This window comes from Clarias gariepinus, chromosome 18, assembly GCF_024256425.1.
Source record: "Clarias gariepinus isolate MV-2021 ecotype Netherlands chromosome 18, CGAR_prim_01v2, whole genome shotgun sequence".
Classification (NCBI taxonomy): domain Eukaryota; kingdom Metazoa; phylum Chordata; class Actinopteri; order Siluriformes; family Clariidae; genus Clarias; species Clarias gariepinus.
Genome location: NC_071117.1, coordinates 14,505,388 through 14,525,987, shown reverse-complemented (window position 1 = coordinate 14,525,987; position 20,600 = coordinate 14,505,388). Strand labels below are relative to the sequence as shown.

Genomic DNA, 20,600 nt, shown 5'->3' with positions numbered 1-20,600 from the left:
CGTTTTGTTTCTTGTTTTCACCTTTTTCCTTTACAGCTACATTCTAAACTGCATACTGTATGAGTGAATAAAGGATATTCATCAAGATTGTTCAGAAATACTCAGCAGCTTGGGGCATATAATGAGATTTTGTCTCTTTTTTTTAAAAAAAAAAGAATGACTACTGCATTACTGGATTACATTTAATTACTTTATTGGTTATAGTTATACAGTGATTATTTTGTAATTAAATAATAAAGTCTGTTTACAGCTGCTACGGTATATACTTTAATAAGTTATACAGTAAAAACCTATAGGAAACACAGAAAATTAACACCATTCTAAACGTAAGGTTTAGATAAATATCATGCACCTTAAACATCATAGAAGTAGAGGGGAATGTACGGCTAAACTCCCACACTAAATAGTAGAAACACTACTCTAGTAGTGATTCTAATCCCAAAATCTTTACTACCATAATAAATAATGCACAATACTCAATATAGGAAAGGAGCATTTGTGGCTCAGTGGTAGGCTACTCATCTGCCATGCAGAAAGCAAGGGCTCCCAGCCACTGAATACAGGGCAGTCTTAGTGCCAGTCATGGAACTTACTTTGGCTTGATAAATAAAATGTATGGGTGAGAATTGGTGAAAACCAAAACCCTACTATTATATAAATGCACCAGAGTGTACAGTTGATAACATAGGAAAAGCAAAAAAGTGTGGAATTTAATTATTCTGTTAATAATAATAATAATAATAATAATAATAATTATTATAATTATTATTATTATTATTATTATTATTGTATATTATTATTATTTATGTACTTATTTATTTAATATTATTATTTATGTATTGTTGTTATTATTATTATTATTATTATTATTATTATTATTATACATCACAGTTGTATGATTTATAATCTGAATTACAGTAATTCAGGTAGTGTGTGGAAAACCAATACAATACTTTTATACTAAAAAGCATGCAACCTAATGCTGAGGAAAAAACATGATATACTACCAGACTTTAATATAGAGCATATTAAACCATAAAAAGTACAGTCACAATTTGTTTTGTTAGTAAAATCTGTATACCTGCTCATTTATACAATTATCTAATTGGCCAATCATAGAGTAGCAGTGCGATGCGGAAAAAAATGCACGCACAGGTTAAAAGCTTCAGTTTATATTCAAATAAAACATCAGAATAGCCTGAAAACAATGGTTGTTTTTGCCAGATTTGTACCCTGGGAACATTCACAAAAGTTTAAAGGATGGTGTAATAAACAATAAATATCTCGTGAGTGACAATTCTATGAGTGGAAACATCATCTTAATACGAGGGGTCAATGGAGAATAGGCGCACAGGTCATGTCTGACCAGATGGCTATAGTAATTTAGCAAATCACCTTTGCATTACTGTAGAAGCACAAGACAGTGAATTTTGTGGTGGATGGGCTACAGTGAAAGAAGACCAAACATAATGCCTGTCTTATCAGTATAGAACAGGACCCTACAGCTACAATGGGCAGAGGTTTCCTAAAACTGGACAATTAAAGATTAAAAAAAAGATAAAGCTTTTTCTATTTCAATGAGCCTATGCTCACTGTAGCTTTAGAGTACCATTATCCCAGAGTTTCATTATACTGTTCTAAATACCTAAGGTGGTACAAACCACAGGGGATATACAGTAACGTGAAGAAAACCAGTACCATACACAATAGAAAGTACTAACCAGTATACAAGTATTAACTAGTATGCGCCTAATGTTTTAGAGTGGGCGAAAAATCAATGCTGAATAGTATGCTGTAGAGAAATCGTATGATTGACAACTGCTGTGGTTTCCATGGAAATGTTGCAGCACCACCACAACCTAGCAGAACATCAATGTCGAGTGTTGACTTGGGAGGAACAAAAAGCGAAAACATTCCTTTTCATTTTTTTTTTCTATCAGGTTTAAACATTTTGCTTGGCTGAAATTATGCACTGCCTAGAGACAGGAAACGAGCCGTCACAGCCGATATGAGTGTCTATAAAATATTCAGAGGTGCCTACAGTTATCATTGTCGTTTGGGCTTAAAAATATAGTAGCAGGTTCATCGTTCTATGAAGCTATTCACGCTCTCACTTTCTCATGCATACACACAGAGCCAATCCTGGAATACACTGCAACACATGTAACTATTTCTTGACAATTAACTGTTACCTAGCAACTAGCTCTTTGGAGAGAGAGAGAGAGAGAGAGAGACCTGGAGGAGAGATGGAGAGAGTGCGATCTGGTGTGTTCATGTCCTGGTGGATTGGATGTTACAATGAATCAACACACAATACAGAAATGGCAAGTGCAGCATGAGCTCAACACCCACTCACATCAAAGAAAGAAAAGAGAACGAGAATGAAGAAAAAGGATGGAGAGGCCACGAGGAAGAGAAGATGAGTTGGGAAGAGATGGCGAGGAAGAGAGGAGACTGTGGAGTTGGAGCGTACAGATGGAAAGAAGGATGGAGGTTGAATAAGTGAAGGAGCCCTTAATGGGAGCAGAGTCAGATGCTGAAGATCGTGTCTGCAGAAAGAGGAGAGAGAGAGAGAGGAGAAAGCAGAGAGGGAAGAGCGTTGCCGTAGAGACAGAGCACAGCATTTTAGAGCTTAAGTTTTAATGAGGACACGTAGTACATAGCACTCACACACTCTTATACACACACCTGAACACATCTACATTACAGCACTACAGCAGCACATTGCGCAATAGAAAAAAATAAACACATGGCAGGAGCTTATGTAATTAACTTGTGTAAGTTTTAGCTGATGATTAAGAGTGCATTCTTTATGAGTGAGCAAAGGGGAAAATAAAAAGCTAATTTAGTGAGAAATACAATGAAAGCCATCCAGGGAGTAGAGATCTGATGATCTATAATAATCTTACATGAATGCATCTCATACCCTAGACAGACACCCACACACATACGGTAATCCGTATATGAAAAATTCACATAACCTGATCATAACTTGAAGCAGATGCCCGTCTAAAGGCTTCGAGCATACACATGCAGTGAGCCGCTGAGAATATTCTACCATCATCCTGGTCTGTCCGTGCATGTTTCGTTTCAGACATTTCTTTTCAAATCTTGTGCTTGTATGATTATTTTTACACATTTTTGCATTTAATTAAATTAGTGATGTTATTAGTGATGTAATTAGGAATGTTCTTTATAAATTATAGAATTTCTTTTTTTTTTTTTTACTTTATTCAGACTGAATCGTCTGACTGCCTTAAAACATTATATTAAATTAGCAGGTCGTTATTTGATTTTACTAGATTCTATGATTGGAAGCAATTATCTACGGAATGGGCAAGCCGCCGAAGCACACAAGTGACACAAGTCTGCCACCGTGTGTACAGTAAGGTGTAGTGATTACACAGTCCTCGCATTAGACACACTTTAATTCACAAAGGTCAGATCTTTTTAGGTCACTGAATGAATGAATGAATGAATGAATGTGTGTGTGTGTGTGTGTGTGTGTGTGTGTGTGTGTGTGTGTGTGTTTACAACATATTCGGATCTCTTTAGTACAGTGGTGGAAAAAAATATAAAGTGAAATTCAATGTTTTAATTACATTCTGAAATGTTATAAATTGTTATTTTATGCAGTAAAATTGCTGTACAACAATCAATCCTGTATTTTCTATGAGGTCCTTTACTTGTCAAACATACTGTAGTGTATACTGTATATCTACAGTATATCCGACTGAGCATACTGTAGTCATAAAGACGTCCGCAGTACTCTAGTGTCACTTTTTCAATCCATGCCTGCTTGATCACTTCCTGAAGATCATGTACAGAAATTTGCCACAGAACTTTACAGTTCACATGAAAATTTCCTAGTTATAGCTATTCGTGTGCAGAGGTGTGAATTCAGGCTTCAGGAGGTAAAAGTCTTGCCACATATTTGTTCTATCCATTAATTAAACCAGCTGCTTCTAATTGGCACAAGTCTCCAGCCAGATAGGGGAGAACTAATTGATGACATCACATGTTTTGTGTATTATAATACATGGCATATGTTGTCTTAATACTTTTGCTCAACGCTGTAAATATTATGTACATATATATAATTTTCATGATTTAATTCATTTTGAAAATGACTTGTTTTAATTATGCAATTTTGTAAATGTATTAAAAATCCCAAACTGAAAACTCAGTTATATAAGTATCATATTTAGAATTCTGTAGATGATCTTTCCTGACAGATCCTTATAATCTCAATGAATCTTCATGTCAACAACCTGTGAATTACCATACTGTCATTCTGTCTTTACCATCCTTGTTGTTTTTTTAAAGATGTTTCTGTATTTGGTTTTGATTAGTTGGACTTTTTACAGTAGCATCATGCTTCCATCACCATGCTTTATTCAAGTTTATGTGTAGTACTTGTTTTGCCAGATGCAGCACAATGTTTTCTTCCTAGTCTTCCACTGCATGGTTTGTCTTTGTCTTCAGTGCTGGTTTCTACTTTTTAAGACTTATTCATCTATCTGTGCACATTGCTCTTGTTAATGGTGTCATCTCCATAAATATTCTATAGGGTAGTGAGAAACCAACAACTGCGACAAGGGGGATTTTCAAAGAGGATTTTACAGTTGCATTTAATAATGGTGCAGATGCATGCACTGTGATAGAGACTGTAAAAAAGTCATTTTGTAAAATAGGAAAAATTACTCTAACAACATGTGCAATTCGAATGACTTATGTCAGTAAATAAAAAGTTATGCCCACTTTTGCCCACAATAATAGTTATTATTATTATGATTTATTTATTTATTAATGCAAGAAAAATATTTAAATGGCCTTGTAAATAAAAAAAAACAGCCCTAGGTTTAAACCAAGAACACAGAATGCTGTTGTAATCATAATAGCGAAATATAAAACTATAGCGAAATGTTTTGGTATTCTATAGATTTAAAAAGTATGATATATTTATCTATTTTCCATGGTGCATGATTTAAAATGTGGTTCCTTGTTTGACAGTTATCTATTATACAAAATGACATTTTAATTGATATTTTTTTTCCGAAATACAAATAATAGGAGTGTATAGTAAACACTCAGCCCTCTAGAGTAAAGCATTTTACTGAAATTAATGTGTTAAAATCCTTTTTTTGTCTTTGACCCATATCTGTATAAACTAACAGTGTTTTTAGTCTACTAGTAAATGATTCATTCAGGTGAACCCACTCTCTTGTAAATTGCTGTATTATGAGTCAGTAAACTGGTACTGAATAATTAATGGAGAACATGACAAACATTAAGATCACGGAGTGTTTCTGCACATGTTTATTGAGAAGCGGTTTATTCAGCTTAATTCTCACACTCGTGTATTAGCTTCTGTCCTCATCTCAAAAGTACAAACTTCAAATATAAAACATGAATTTCCTCTGAGGCTTTTAAAACTAACTTGGTGAAAGAAGTAGATCACCAGGGGACTGGTAACAAGCTAGGCAAAGTTTTCCATGCCGAAGGTGTTAGTTACAGTCCAGTGAAAGCCTCTTAAAGTTTCCTCTGCCTGAGAACTCTGATTGGACCTTTGAGATCTAAACTGACACTAGTGCAGCCAGCAGAAAGAGTATATTACTGTATAATTTATATGTTGTACGTAAAGCAGGTTGATATAAGAATGACGATTCACCTTGGACAAGATTCTGATTATACTCGATGCATCACAAATAAGATCTGAATATTATTATTATCTTTTTAAAAATATTGATATCTTTATACGTCTTCATCTAGAACATATATTTCTGTTTCCTTTCTATGTTCCTATCTCCCTGACTTTGACCTTCCCGTTTTTATCCTTGTACAACCTCACTCTCCTGGTTCGAGCCACCCTGTTCATGGGCCCGGCCACTCGAACCCTGTGCTGGCGTGGGTACTGTGCCAGACTTGTTCCTACAGCTTTTAGGCTCTGGGGGGGCACTTTGGTGGCATCCTTGTCTTCCTCATGGTAGCCATGACGACGGAGAAAGGGTTCCAAGGTTGCTAGGCGATTGTTGAGGTCTGTGATGCGCCTTTGTAAGTGGGAGACTTCTCTGAAGAGATCATTGAGAGACTCGGAGAGAGGACTTACTCTGTGAAGCCAAAGAACAAAGTTTTAGAGAGATTGAGTGTGTATGTGTGTGTGTGTGTGTGTGTGTGTGTGTGTGTGTGTGTGTGTGTGTGTGTGAGAGAGAGAGAGAGAGAGAGAGAGAGAGAGAGAGGAAGACATGTTACAAATATTTGTGGGAGTGTGTATGTGTTTCAGTATCAAGTTAAAAATGTAGGCAGTATGTGGGTAAGAATCCATGTGGCTTAAATAGAGAAAAAAATTAAGGTGTGCACATAAGAGTGTGTGTGTGTGCGTGTGTGTGTGTGTGAATGTTTGAGGGGTTTAGTTTGTTTCAGCTACAGAAAAATAAATCAATACTCTGAAGCAAGCTAAAAACATGATTTCATATCAACCTGCAAAGCCGAGCTACCCAGACATGAGCACCACCCCTGATTCATTGTGTGCTCCTTTTTATAGAGCAGATCCATCTGATTTTTTTTTCTAAACAGCTGACTTTAAATCAAATCAATTTTTTTTTTTAATCTAAGATAAAAGCAGATATGTGTGGGTTTTTATTTCACAGTGTTCTCTGAGAACATGCAGCAATGCACTGTAAGCATGCAGCAGGTGAGACTTTAAAGCCTGCAAAAACATTTACAGTACTCGTTTTAAGACCAGGAACCATTAGTTGGTCTAGGGTCACATTTGTCACTCTATTGATTATAAACTATTACTTATTGGAGGTAATTAGCATGTTTTAAAATGAATGGTTGAATATGATAAATAAGAAAACACACAATCGTATGGAACTCCTCTTATGGCCCATTCCTTTAATGGAAGAAAAGGACTGGGTTTTTTTTGTTTTGTAATGTACAACCTCATATCATACTACCTGTCGCACCACCTATACATTAGAGGAACTCAGCTGGGAGTTATTGGCACATATACTATACAGTTCTGACATCTCTCCAAGCCATTTCCACATGTTTGGGCCGTTAAGGGAGTTCCTGAGAGGCTAGCATTTCAGACGTGAACAGGCAGTTCAATCATGGCTCTGGCGTACTGAGAAAATGTTCTACCTTGATGCTGTCCAAGCACTAGTGAAATTCTGGGATAAGTGCATTGGTGTAGCAGTGGATTATGTAAAGAAATAAAAGTAGTTTTAGCCTCATAATTGTCTTTTGTATTTCTGCACAATCAAAAGTCCTGATTTAACTTGAACGCCACTTGTATATGCACAATACTATAAATTATCTTAACAATTGTAAATGTTTAACTGTTTGTCTATAAATTCTTGATTTTTTTGTGGGTGCCCTGATACATTGGTCAAAGTAATAGACCTCAGTGATGTGTGCTCTAATGCACTTTAAGTAGAAAGGCAATTTGCAGATAATCTCTGTATGCCAAATGTTTATCCTTTTATTGTAAAACAGAGCATTTCCTTTTGAGAAAAGATTTCAAGAAAGACAGAGCCATTATTCATCCAAACAATCTTTGAGAAATCATTTATCCATGTGTGACCTCTCTCCTTTCATAATCCCCAGGCTGCTAGACTACACATCTCAAAGGATGTACTATCCTCCAATATAACCTTCACTGATTTATCAAGACATGCAGCACTTGACCCATCACTGGTTCCATGTTTAGCCAGAACATAGGAGGAGTGCTCCGGGGAGTCATAATGCTGTAATGAAAAATGTAATATACTGTAAGTGTGCAAGCACAGCAGTATACCTTGAGTAGTCAGGCAGGAGAGTATTGGGCTGGGAGTGCAGCAGCGTCTTGATCTCGTTAAAGATGCGCTTGCCCCAACTGTCCAGCACTCTTGTTACACTCCTAACATTAGCCACGTTCACGTGCTCCGCTATCGTAACAACATGAGGTCAAACAGAGAAAATAATAATGTTAAAGACTCGCGAGGTCGTGGAGATGAGATCATAACATTTGTGTTCATTTCTGTTTGCTATGGGCTGTAAAACTGCCAGACTGTGAGCAGACCACAATGTAATTTTCAGTCCTGTACAATCTCTTCATAAATAATGTCTGTGAGGGTTATTATTCCTTTAGAATTTTAATTGAGAAGAAAAAAAAATCATTCATTAGATTTCTGTCATTGTCATAAATTCAATAACTTTTACAGCCGATTGGACTCCTTCATTATTTTAGGTGGAAACATACTTAGCTCTCTGGATTGTGTATAGACTTGCTCACTGATGATGATTTACATTTTCTTCCAAAAAGAATTAATAATGTGAATAGGCACAATGTGAGGAAATGGAGAAAATGTTTGCACTGTGTAATATCTTAAAGAATTAATTAAAGCCTGTTAAAGATGGTTAAAATCTAAAACACAGGTTGCACAGATGTTTTATTTACTGCTTTAATCAAGAGTCACAATTAAATCTGTAGGCAATTCATTATTTACTATAAATATAGTATTATAGCTAATGTTTAATTAATGTACTGTAGTGTAGTAAATACCACCTGTTCCCTGATTGTGATATTTATTTATTTATTTATTTATTTATTTTTGTAATGTAAAAAATCGATATTTAAGCATTGAATTTTTGAGATGATGCAAAAATATGACTATCCCTATAGAGGATAGTCTCTAATTATTTTTATGTATATATATTTTACTTATATTAATATTTTGTTCAGAGTACAGTAGGTTCCACATAAATATGGAACATTATTTTTTTTAAAAGAAAAGTAAATAGGATGTTCATGTGCATGGAGAGAAATGTAATTAAAAAATATATTTAAATAGATATTTATGTAAGATTTCTTGCTATAAAGGAAATGTATAGCTATAAATGTGCTAAGATCAATAGGTTATTTAAAAGTCACATAACTATTGGGGTTACCAATTTTTTTTTATAATATCATATCATACCTAATTATGATATGATAAATTTGAGTAACTAGCGTTTCTCTTTAGATAAGAGTAATAATTTCCTAGGTGAACACCAAGGAAATTATTTAAAAATAAAAATAAAAAAGTAAATACACGGCCTAGCCAAAAGTCACACACTCTAAGTTTTCATTCAGTCACATTTAGCTTTGATTACAGCACACAGCCAGTCCATGTGTGAAAATGATATTCCACGGAATTATATTCCACGACTTAAATTGTGAAAGAGTGGTTCTGGAAGCAGGAGCAGTCCTATATCATCAGAATATTCCCATATCATCAAGGAGGAAAACCTTCATAGACGTAGTAACCTGGTCATTCAGTACATTCAGGTCATCAGCTGACTCAATTTTATTGCCCCATACCGTTGCTGAGTCTAGACCTGACCAACTGAAGCATAACATATCGTAACATATTATGCAACTTCTTACTGCTGAATTGGTGGGATTTATTATTATTTATTAATTTTAATTACTCTACACATAATTAAATCCACATTACAACATTGAAGTAGCTCTTGGAGTATCAGCATCTTTTTTAATTCATTTTTTTCTCCTTTGCACTTTTGGGGGTAACCAGACATTAAAATGCTATAATCTTAATTGTAGATAAAACAAAAAAAAAGCTCTAGTTTCATTCCTAGTTTTCACATCTTCATGTAATAAGAAAATGCCAAAATGTCACCATGTGAGGTGTTTTATCATACTGCCACACATTTTACATCAAGGGTATTATTAACTGGGGTGTGCTAGAACAGACCGCTGTCCTTGCTTGACCTCTGGCACATTTCTAAATAAAGCATAGATGTCATGAAGTCATTTGTAATTAAAATTTGATTGTAATATGACGTGAAGATGGGTCGTTTGTAATTGTAATTTGATGTTGGATTGATTAATCCTTAGTAGCAATACAATTTGCATTTCTGCCCAGGGGGATTGACTTTCAAAGTTTGAGACAGTTTAACACTAAGCACACATTATCACTCATTGTCTTTACTGCTTTGTCCTGTGTACAGGGTCGCAGGGGGCCTAGAGCCTATCCCAGGAGACTTAGGGCACGAGGGGGGATACATCCTGAACAGGGTGCGACTCATTCACACACTATGGTAAATTTGGGAACACCAATTAGCCTGATCTGCATGTCTTTGGACTGTGGGAGGAAACCTCAATGATAATGATAATTTTTTTATTTAAAAATAAAATGATAATGAAGACAATCCTATCCGTCCTATATTGTGAGAGAGAATATTATGTCTTTAGCAATAGGGTGTACCACGTGCAGACAATACCACTGCATTACATATATACCGTATACAGTATTACATACAATAACACACAGGGGAAGCTGCATTGAATAGGAAGTGACATATTACACAGTTTTAGCACTAAATCCTGTCTTTTGAATGAGGAGATAAGCCAGCATGATGTAACACTGCTGTTGTGTTGTTTACTAACAATAAAGTAGGCTGGAACTTTAGACTCTTTACATTTACACCTATTGACTTTTTAATTCTGACACAATGAAGTTACTAAATCCATTGAGTCACTTCCTATGCAATATATTTTTTTTTCAATGTTTACCTCCTTCTCTATAGTTCCAGGTGCCATAATCTTCCAGCTCATTGCTCATCGCATGCGACGAAGCCAAAAACATCAAGATGACAGCCAGCATCATTATTGTCCTTGTTGCCATGGGGATGGGCATGACGGCATAGAGGCCTGAAGCGAGAAAGAGGGAGAGGAGGGGGATTTCAAAAGTTTAACGTGAAACAGATTTGCACTTTCATCCTGCCAGTACCTCAGTCCAAGAGCTGGCAGGACGGTCTCTGGTAGTGAAGAGAGAGAGAGAGAGAGAGAGAGTGATTACAGACGCACAGATGGAGATAAAAAGAATGCATTGCTGAGCTAATAAGCCAACATTATTGGCCTCCATGGCAAACTTCAGAGAGTTTTTGTCTCTTGGGACTTACTGTCAATTCAAAGTGTGAATGAAGAAAGGACTGAATCTTGTGCTCTTCGGATGACCCAGCTCTTACTTCATCGTGGTGGAGTCTCATATTTTGATGACCCCATACTGCTAATTAACTAATTATAACTGCTGTACTGTCAACAAGGTGCATAAACAAACAGAGGCATGCTTCCCAAGCATCTCAGCACTATCCTTGTTAAATGGTAGAGTGAGCATTACACTCAACACTCTCTCACACACACACATTCTATTGCAAGCTCTTTCAGAGAGAACATTTTATAACCTGAGACGGCAATGATATACTGAAAAATTATTTAATTTACTAATAATGTTTATTTCCGGAAATTGAAGGTAGAGAGGTGTAAAGGCAACCAGCAACTTATTCACTCACTCTGGGAAAGAAAAAAAAATCCCTTCACTGGGAAGTAATTGTATGAAAATGATCAAACTTTGAAAATCTGGTAGACAGTTGCTTCTAATAGTGGTCATTTGACCAATATCTCCTTTTAACCAAAGCACCTGTGTACAACCATGTTGGATCCCTAAGATAATAAAAGTGTCCTTATATATCATTAATAGATTTGATGGATTGACTGTACAGTACTGGATGTACATTTTACATTGGAGCAGTTGAGGGTTAAGGGCCTTGCTCAAGGGCCCAACAGTAGCAACATGGTGGTGCTGGGATTTGAACCTGGGACCTACTGTACCGATCAGCAGTCTAATACAGTACTTTAACCATTGAGCTACCTCTAACTTATCATTACTTCCTTTTGGATGGGATATATAATGTGTATGTGTAAGAGAGTGTCAAAAGAGATGTTCTTGTATGGTGATATGATTTTATTCCAGCTTCTGTTTTGCTCCAAACCTGAGAAATGGAGCTGAATAGAGTTTGAAAGGAAAATAAATTCTATTTAAAAGTCAATATACCAGAATACACAAATGTGTTTACTCTGCTCTCATTTTCCAGTACTTTCATTGTGTTCTTGCTCTAGTTACTTAAAAAAAGCATGGATGTCTGTTTTCAAAGGCACAGCAGATGAGCATGAAAAAGCATGAAAAGGCAGAAAGGAATGATGGTCTTGTGACTGCAGTAATTCAATTGAAATTTAATTGCTTCATTTGAAGCTACAGAGAAAAGTAGCCTTTGTTCAGGAATCCCAGATGTTGAGAGCCTGCAAAAGAGAGTGCACTCATGAGCAAATGTGACTACATGCACAATACGGGATTGGACAATGTTAAGCCTGTAAAGTAATCAAAATGAATCACATCATTGATGTGGGGTCTAAATGGTAAAGCATTACATAAAACCACAGGAATAAATGAAATTGGTGCTGGAAAATAAAACAAGATGCCATGATATTTCTCCAAATTGGCCCATCCCAGGACTTTCAAAGACAAGGGCTGATTTCCTAGAGCTGATCTAGAATGAGCTTCCAACATCCCTCCGAGACGAATTTACAATTTTGTGTTTATTGAAAGACAAAAATTGTTTCTAGACCGTTTTTTTTTTTCACTCCTGGGGTGGTACAGTATACATGAGAGTCTTGTGAGCATGAGCAGCTGGTAGTATAACTGCACTCATTTGCAGTATAAAAGATAAAAGCTCTATAGGATCCTACACACAATCACAGTAATGAACCAGTTAGGGCCTATGGGCCATTTGAGTTAAGCATATCATGAAGAATTAATACAAAAATTGGGTGCATTGGTGTTCAGAACTCAAAGGGAACTACAAACGTAACTACACAACATCATTTTAAGTGGGAAGTATTATTAAATCCAGAACCATTATATACTGTAAGAGGTAATGTAATATGTAACTCTGATGTCGAAGTTGATTTATAATCATTTTTACACTCAATATCAGAAATCAGAGTGGTGTGATCATGCTTTGTAGTCTGGCTTGCAGACCCGAAGCATTCAGAGAGCTTATAAAGAGGTGTGGCCAGGTGTCAAGCTGATTACTTGCCCTGGGTCATTGCCTATTTTGTGCCTGTTATATGGTATAATGATGGACTCATTTTCACCATTAAAATGGTCAACAAATGAAGGCACCATGGATTGGAGGGAAATGGGAAGGGGATGAAGCAAAGGGTATGGTATCGGTATCGGTTTCCGTATTGGTGTACGCCTAGACACCCGTGTCCATACTGAGCCACCAGAATCGTTGGCACAAAAACTCCAGATTTCAGATGCTTCATCTAAAAATGGCGATGTATAAAAGAGAGGGGTGAGTCAATTGTAGACTGGTGGGTGGGTTCCTGTAAAGGCGTATGCTGTTGTCCTAAAAGGGTATCAGATTTATGTTTTTTTGGTGCCTGGCTTATATAACAATACAAGATCAAAATGTGTGAAAAATAGAGCCCATCTGGTCTGCCAAAGGGTTCAGCTGCGTGGCCTCCTAAATATAAGCCAGGTTTTTTTTATGGTTGTTGCAAATTAGGAATTGGTGCTCAGCAACTTCCAGGGAGTGCCTGCACTCCTGCAATGCTAATTTTACAGCCATAATTTCATGATTCCCAACATCAAAGTTCCTGTTCATGGTGGGGTTAAACAGTCTGAAAAGACTGTACACTTCTGATTAGGCTCTGCATGCAGGGAGAATACAGCACAGACTTGTATATCCGAGGTGTCAACTTTGAATGCAAATTAGACCTTGGGGTGAGGCATCCTCAGAACTGGTGCATTTGCCAGTCTTCCTTTAAGGTTTAAAATTGATGTTGCACTTAAACCACTTTAAGGTCTCCCAAAGTCCCTCACTGATAAATCATTGGAAGACTACAAAAACATTCATCAGGCTAAAGGGCATTATAAAATATTCCTAATACCATGACAATATGATGAATGCAGTCTTCCCCTCATGGGTGTGTAAACAAAGAGAGTGAACCCAAAAGCATACTGTACACTGATGTTACATCACGTAATATTAAGTAAGTTTATTTTTAAAAGCAAAATCAAATCAAGGAAGTAGAGATGGTTAGTGCAGAAAAGAATAGAATTCAGTCATGCATATCCGGAAATCATATTTATGTGAAGTTAGAATTATGTCTGAAACGTAAGGCAGGAATTGTTATCCTTAAACAAGGGATTGGGTTACAACGTCGTGTCAGAAAAATGAGCAAGTACAACATGTGTGGCACAGATCAAAGTCCTTCATACAGAGTGCAGGGTTCATAGCTAAAGGAGCAGTCTAGTGCACAAGCAAACAAATCCCAAAATATGTACAGTAAGAAAAGAGACAAATTTGTTGCCGTTTTCTCAAATCGTGAGACAGAAATAAAAGTTCTTTAAAGCAAAGCCAACTCGAAACCATTATTAATCAATGAAAACATGAGCAAGGTTACTAGAAATATAATGAAGTACTCAGATAAGACATCCTACAACAGAGCCATGATTGCGGAACCTTATAAAGATGCTTGTTGGTTACCTGAGCTGATTCAGGTGTGCAGGAGATGAGGACTTGAAAGTAGCATGGAAAAGACCTGGTGGATTACAGAGCAGGAAATGCAAGAGAAACTAAGGTGCTGAAACCTTGTCTTGATTCAACTGATCCTTGACAATTTATAACATGCTCTGATATGATCAGGTTGTACATATTAAACAAACCCTATTTTGACAAAATATCTTTGCCCATTGTAGCATATATAAAAGTGGAGTTAATCATGAAACTCATCCACCAAACAATTACCTTGACAAATTAAGAAAAAGATGATGTCATCCCCTCTCTAGTGAGTAGGTGGTCAAATGTTTGCCAGTTTGCCAGGAAGAACTTGCAAGCTGTTTGATCCAGTGGTGCCAGTAAAAGAGGCTTCAAGGAGCTTTATCTGCCTGTCACAAGTTAATTAATCTATCACTGATTATGCCATTGAATTTAGAACATACATAACAGACAGCAGTTGGAACAGGCATGCCTAATATTATCCTTTTCATTAAGAGCTTTTAGATTTCCTAAAGGATGAACTTGCTGCCTGGGAACTTCCCAAAGAGTTGGATGATTTAATTGTTCTGGCTATGAGGACAGACCAGCTGTTTCTGGGAGCACCATAGGCAGCCATCCTTCTGTGCCAGGCCACATTGTTTCTTCCTGAGAACTGTAAGTCATGTTTCATTTCACCAGCTCACCAAAATCACAACAAGTCTGTTGTTTTGGCTAAACTCATTGTTCACAATACATTTAAACCTATGCAGTTAACCCTAGAGGAGTGTCAATGCCAAATTCAAACAAACCTCTGCCTTTATTGTGGAAAACCCGGTCATTTAGTAAGGTCTTGCCTCGTACAAGAGCAGGCTCACTAGTGTCTAGAATGGCACAGGCAAGCCAATTCCAACCTTACTCAGTCCCCACTTATCTTCTGGCACAACTTGAAAGGGATAACCAAACTCATTATGTCTGTATCTGGATTCACGGACTGATACGGAATTCATAAATTCATAAAAAGCCAGAAGTGGCTAGACAGCATAGTTTAAATTCTAAATCCCTACCTAAACTGTTACACGTTCAAGCTCTAGACAATCACCTTCTCCACTGAGTTACTCTGATAACTGAACCCATCCACATCATTATGTCCGGTAACCTTGATGAACACATAAGCTTTAGTATTATTGAGTCTTCTAAGCTACCCCTAATTCTGGTGTACACCTGGTTGTGTAAATACAACCTGCACATTGAGTGGTGAATATAGTGTGGATATAATACTGTACTTATTGTTTTTCTGGGTGTCTTAGATTTGCTTGTTCACCAGCACATCAGTGAGGGACGTCAGCAAAGCGAGTCAACGGGCCAGATGATGGGGGTGGGGGGGGGGGGTGTTGTTGGGGGTGTAAGTCGTCCTTAGTTTGGAAGACACAAATGTGTAACGCAACCTCAGCTTTTTTCCATAATGATTCCTCACTCGGTATATTATTAACTCAAAATACAAATTGTAAATCTATAAATTTTGGAGCAAATTTATGTTTTTTGCCATTTAGCCTCGGTATACCACCTTACTGAATTGAAATTACTTTCAGCTTTAATTTAAGGGGTTTGACCAGATTGTAGCATTAAACCCTCAATTACTGCCATTTTTTATACACACACACACACACACACACAGACACACACACACACACACACCATTTTGTGGTTCATAAATAATGAAAACTTACATAATTACAAACATATGAGTTCTATTTAAATACTTGGATGAAAATCATTGCTGTCAGTGACTTCCTGAAGTCTGGAACCAATGACCTTCACCAAATGCATAAAAAGTACATGAAAGGCCGTCTCTGTTGGGTTGGGATCAGGTGACTGACTTGGCCAGTGAAAAATATCCCATTTCTTTTTCAATAGTAGCTTTAAATGTATGTTTTGTGTCATTATTTACCTGCAATATAAAGCTGCAGAATCTGAATATATACTGTACTATAGCTCTATATTTCAGAATTCACCAGTGACTTCCATTTGCAGCCATACACGCTTACTGTATGCCATAACACTCCACCATGTTTGACAAATGATTTGGTACTGTTTGCTTTGGATCATGAGTTCGTTTCTTTCTCCATACCTTTCTCTTCCCATCATTCTGGTACATGAAAAGTTTAATTACATCAGTCCAAAGAATCTGACAACGTTTTCTGGTTAAGTCTAATCTTTACTTGAGGGTTACCAGTGGTTTGCACCTGGTGAAATCCAGTTAAATAATGGTCACATTTACTTGCATAAACACTTCTTTGGACCTCATGTTGAGATCTTGAGTGAACAGCTACTAAATGGCAAATGTAACATTCAGAACGACATCCAGGTTTTTTTTCTGCTTAATTAGGCCACATCTGTCTATGCAACTACTTGTTAACCATTTGTTCCATTATTTACGAGCCTCCAAAATGGGTTTGTGTATGGTTAATGCCACACTTTTGAAATAAACCTAAGAGCACTGGCTTTGCTCACATATTGAGTGTTTCATTGCAAATTCAAGGTGGTGTTGTACAGAGGCCATCTTTGTTCCAAATCTTTTGGACATGACTGTATTACAAAGTGTAATCTTTCTTTCAAGACAATCAGTGGTGTTAAGACAATCGGTGGTGTAGTGCTGCTCTGTAGACTGGCACAGAATAATGCCCGCACATGGTGTGAAGCATTCAGAGAGCTTTTAAAGAGGTGTGGCCAGGTGTCAAGCACTTATGCCGATTACCTCTTTGGGTTGGGGTTGGGGTGGTATTAGCCTGTGCAGGAGGTAAAAATGTCACCATTACTAAGTCAATAATATTGTCTCTTTAAAGTGCACAAATTTTTATGCATGTAGGTCAGAAGAATAAATGAATCGTAATCAAAGATTGATTGGTTTAATGATTTAATGATTTAACTTCTTTTAGCGATAACACTATGAACAACAGCAGTTGGTTTGTTATTTTAGTCATCGTATATTTAGTTGTACATCATCTTGTAGCCTTCTGAAAGGTGCTATATAAATAAACTTTGATTTGCTTTTAAGTGATATGGCAAAATTAAATCAAATCCAAATTGTAGTTATAATTACAACTGAATTATTCGTGCGACAAAATATTTTATTATTATTTTTTAAAAAATATTAGGGCCCAAGCACTATGACATCGGCCATATGTCGTCATAATGTGTGAAGGGGCCTATTGTTTTTCTAAGGATTCCATGTCATAGTGTGTGAAGATATTTTTCCCAACATTTGAGGCTTTTTGGGGGTAATAAAAATTGGCAAGCAGGCCAATGTGATCTCAAAACATAGAGGATGAAAAATTGTAGAGGGATGTTTGATTTCTCAAACAGTTCAGTTGTGACGATGCCTTAAACCTATGTTGAAAAGCATTATATTGAGTGACATTATATTAAGTGACTTCATAGTGTGATGCTTTTTTTCCAGCATCTGGGGCTTTTTGGAGATCTAAACATAAAATTCCCCCTTTTTCTAAAATTATGCCATTATGGTATTGGTGGTTGTTGCTGTTGTTGATCTTTCGGCTGCTCCCGGCAAAGGGTCGCCACAGTGGACTATCCGGTCCGCACCTATAAGCTTGGCATAGGTTTTACACCGGATGCCATTGGTATGTCCCCTTTAAATGCATGTGCCCAGTGTGCCCATTGTCTTACTGGAGCACCAGGGTGGCGATGGCGCAGGGTGCTTGGGCCCGCCACCATCACATGTCACAGTCACTATCACCTTTCACCTTTTTTCACCTTGTTTAACAGCACTATTTACTGTATGTTTAAGTTTTTTAACCTACATAAAGATTATTTGCTTAACTTAAAAAAATGCCTACAAATTCTAAACTTTTAACATGCCCTGGTTTCCTCAAATAAATATTGACATAACTTTTGAAATTATCTGCTTTGAAGTTGATAACTAATTTTGAAAGGAAACAAGTTTGACCTGGGATTATCAAAATGGCTCATGGTTGAAAAGACGCCAAGACACAGTTTGAGTTGGCTGAATTGAAAACAGAGAGAAGAGACAGCAGGAGGCGAAACCTAAAGTCAACAAATAAGACAGCAGACATGGCTGGAAATTGGAGTGATTCAGAAATAAAGGGTAAACAAACTCCAGAGCACAAAACGTTAACTCCAACAATTTTGTTTTATACAGTATTTGGCGCACATTATATTACAAATATAAATTAAAGCCTCCAAATAAAATATCATTCGAATACATCTAATGCCAAAATATTACTAGTAAGGAAATAGTATTAATTTCCATGGTTTGGGTTCATTGTCTTTCCCAGCAGAGCCATTGGATAGACACATGAATCTCAGTCTGATGCCTCATGCATCATGTGGCTAAAAGAGTTTGATATTAGAGCCAAATGCACATTGAGCTCTTGTACAGCAACATGTAAATTATTTGTATAAAAGAGAAATTGAAAGAAACCAAACAGCATGCACAAACTATAATATGTTAGGCTTAAATAAGAATGTGTTTAAGAAATCTTTTTTATATATTTTTTAAATATAAATAAACATTTTACTTACACTTTCTGAAGATGATAGAATTCTTCCCCTGGTTGTTTTACATTTGCAGGATTTTTCAAAATCAGATTTTTTTTGTGTGTGTTACCTTCTGTCCACTGTTTTTACAGCTCCCCACTGCTTAGCTTTTTTGAATCAGTGTGTATAACTCTTCTTTTTTACCCTCCCTCTTTTTTCTGAGCAGCAGTAATATGAATTATAGGTGGAACTACGCATGCATTGTCCCACTGATTGAGGAGTTGCTTGTTGTTGTTGTCTTCAACTTTAAACTCTCTCTTTCTCCTTCTCTCTCTGTCTCTCTCTCTTTATCTCTATTACCCCCCACCCCCCTTTTCTGTAATCCAGCTGTGTCCACATGGGAACTTTTTACACTTTCTGCTTTTTTTCTTTTTTTTTTTTGCCACACAGATGCACACACTCCAGCAAATAAACATCAAAAAGCACACAGTCAAGTCAAATGTTCTCAGTCCATGGTAAAATACAGTGTAGTAGAATAGTTTCTAATACAATATTACTAATAATATATTAGGGCACTAGTAATATTACATATTACCAATGCCCTAATAAAGTATCATATAATGAAACTTTACTGTATTTCTAAAACATCTGAGTTCTAACGTTGCATAAATATAGTCCAATGATGTGTATTGTTTCCACATGTAACCCAGTGTACAGAAAGAAATAATAAAAAAGAATAAAAAAAACAGGAAGATTATGAAACCTGAAATATTTTTTAGTCCCTGACATCCAGATGTTCTTTCTCTTTTGCTTCGTTTCTATCTCTCCTCTTTTCTCTCTGATCTGTTTTCATTGAATTTATGAGATCAGACTTGGCCTCTTTGCTACTATTGGTTGCTGGGCTACAGCGCGCATGCAGACCTGTTTCTTATTAAGCACGAAGCATACATCATTCAAGCTGGATTCCTCCTCACTCAGAAGATAGGGAGTTAGCCACAGTGTCCGATAACGTGTAATAGCTTGTTATGACAAGCTCGATTTGATTTTAGGATATCAAGACTCCTTAAAATAGCTGCTTTACCCCTAATAGAAATAATTACTTTCATGTGAAGCAGCCATCTCCTTATTTCGTACCTTATTTAAAAGTCTTTGGAAGTTACGCTGCACCAATAAGCTCTTACTAAAAAAAGAAGAAGAAGAATTGCGAGACTTTACAAAAGCAGGACTGATATGGCAGATATTTAATAACTGCAAACTATTTATGACCAATAAGCAGAATATACAGTAGTAGTAGTAGTAAAATTCATTAATTGATATTATGTTTCTTAAAATGAAAAAACAACCCAGTCACCTACTGTACGATATAGGGTGATCATTATAATAGGCCTTTTTCCATTTTTCTCACTAAGTGGGTTTTCTATGGCCACACAGCTGTTTAGACCCAATCCTGTGAGTTCTTACTTATTGTCTCATGTGTGTGAAAATCCTCTTACTTTCCTTATTACACACAACTGTAATTTCTCCTGTGATTTTTTTTGTACAGTGTAACATCACATTTAAGTAATCTTTGATCACAGTCATTCATGTTTTCCCCCTACATTTCTTTAGTGAAGTTAACAGTTCAGCAATATCCTTCCAGGTTATAATGATGATGTGTTGGACGGTTCATAAGCCAATTCCAGTAATCTCCTTGCTGTTTTTTCTTTGCTTGA

The 20,600-nt window shown here is 36.5% G+C and overlaps 1 protein-coding gene across 2 annotated transcripts; it reads right to left on the bottom strand.

Moving 5' to 3' along the window:
• Positions 1-5,290: 5,290 nt before the first annotated feature.
• On the bottom strand, positions 5,291-19,217 carry si:ch211-243a20.3 (uncharacterized protein LOC100151507 homolog). 2 transcript variants are annotated; one of them, XM_053476671.1, is made up of 4 exons: positions 18,934-19,217; positions 10,562-10,699; positions 7,802-7,931; positions 5,291-6,110 (listed from the first exon to the last, which is right to left on the bottom strand). In XM_053476671.1, the coding sequence occupies exons 2-4, from the start codon at positions 10,683-10,685 to the stop codon at positions 5,795-5,797; spliced, it is 570 nt and encodes a 189-aa protein (XP_053332646.1). In that variant the 5' UTR covers positions 10,686-10,699; positions 18,934-19,217; the 3' UTR covers positions 5,291-5,794. The 2 variants fall into 2 exon arrangements, with proteins under 2 accessions (XP_053332646.1, XP_053332647.1); XM_053476672.1 differs by lacking the exon at positions 18,934-19,217 and adding an exon at positions 14,644-14,777.
• Positions 19,218-20,600: the final 1,383 nt, after the last annotated feature.

Excerpts from the sequence above, each read along its gene's own strand:
- si:ch211-243a20.3 (XM_053476671.1), bottom strand. The coding sequence starts at position 10,685 with ATGCCCATCCCCATGGCAACAAGGACAATAATGATGCTGGCTGTCATC. Across the intron at positions 7,932-10,561 it reads CTGGAACTATAGAGAAGGAG|CGGAGCACGTGAACGTGGCT; the intron begins GTAAACATTGAA and ends TTGTTACGATAG. Across the intron at positions 6,111-7,801 it reads CTCCTGCCTGACTACTCAAG|AGTAAGTCCTCTCTCCGAGT; the intron begins GTATACTGCTGT and ends TTGGCTTCACAG.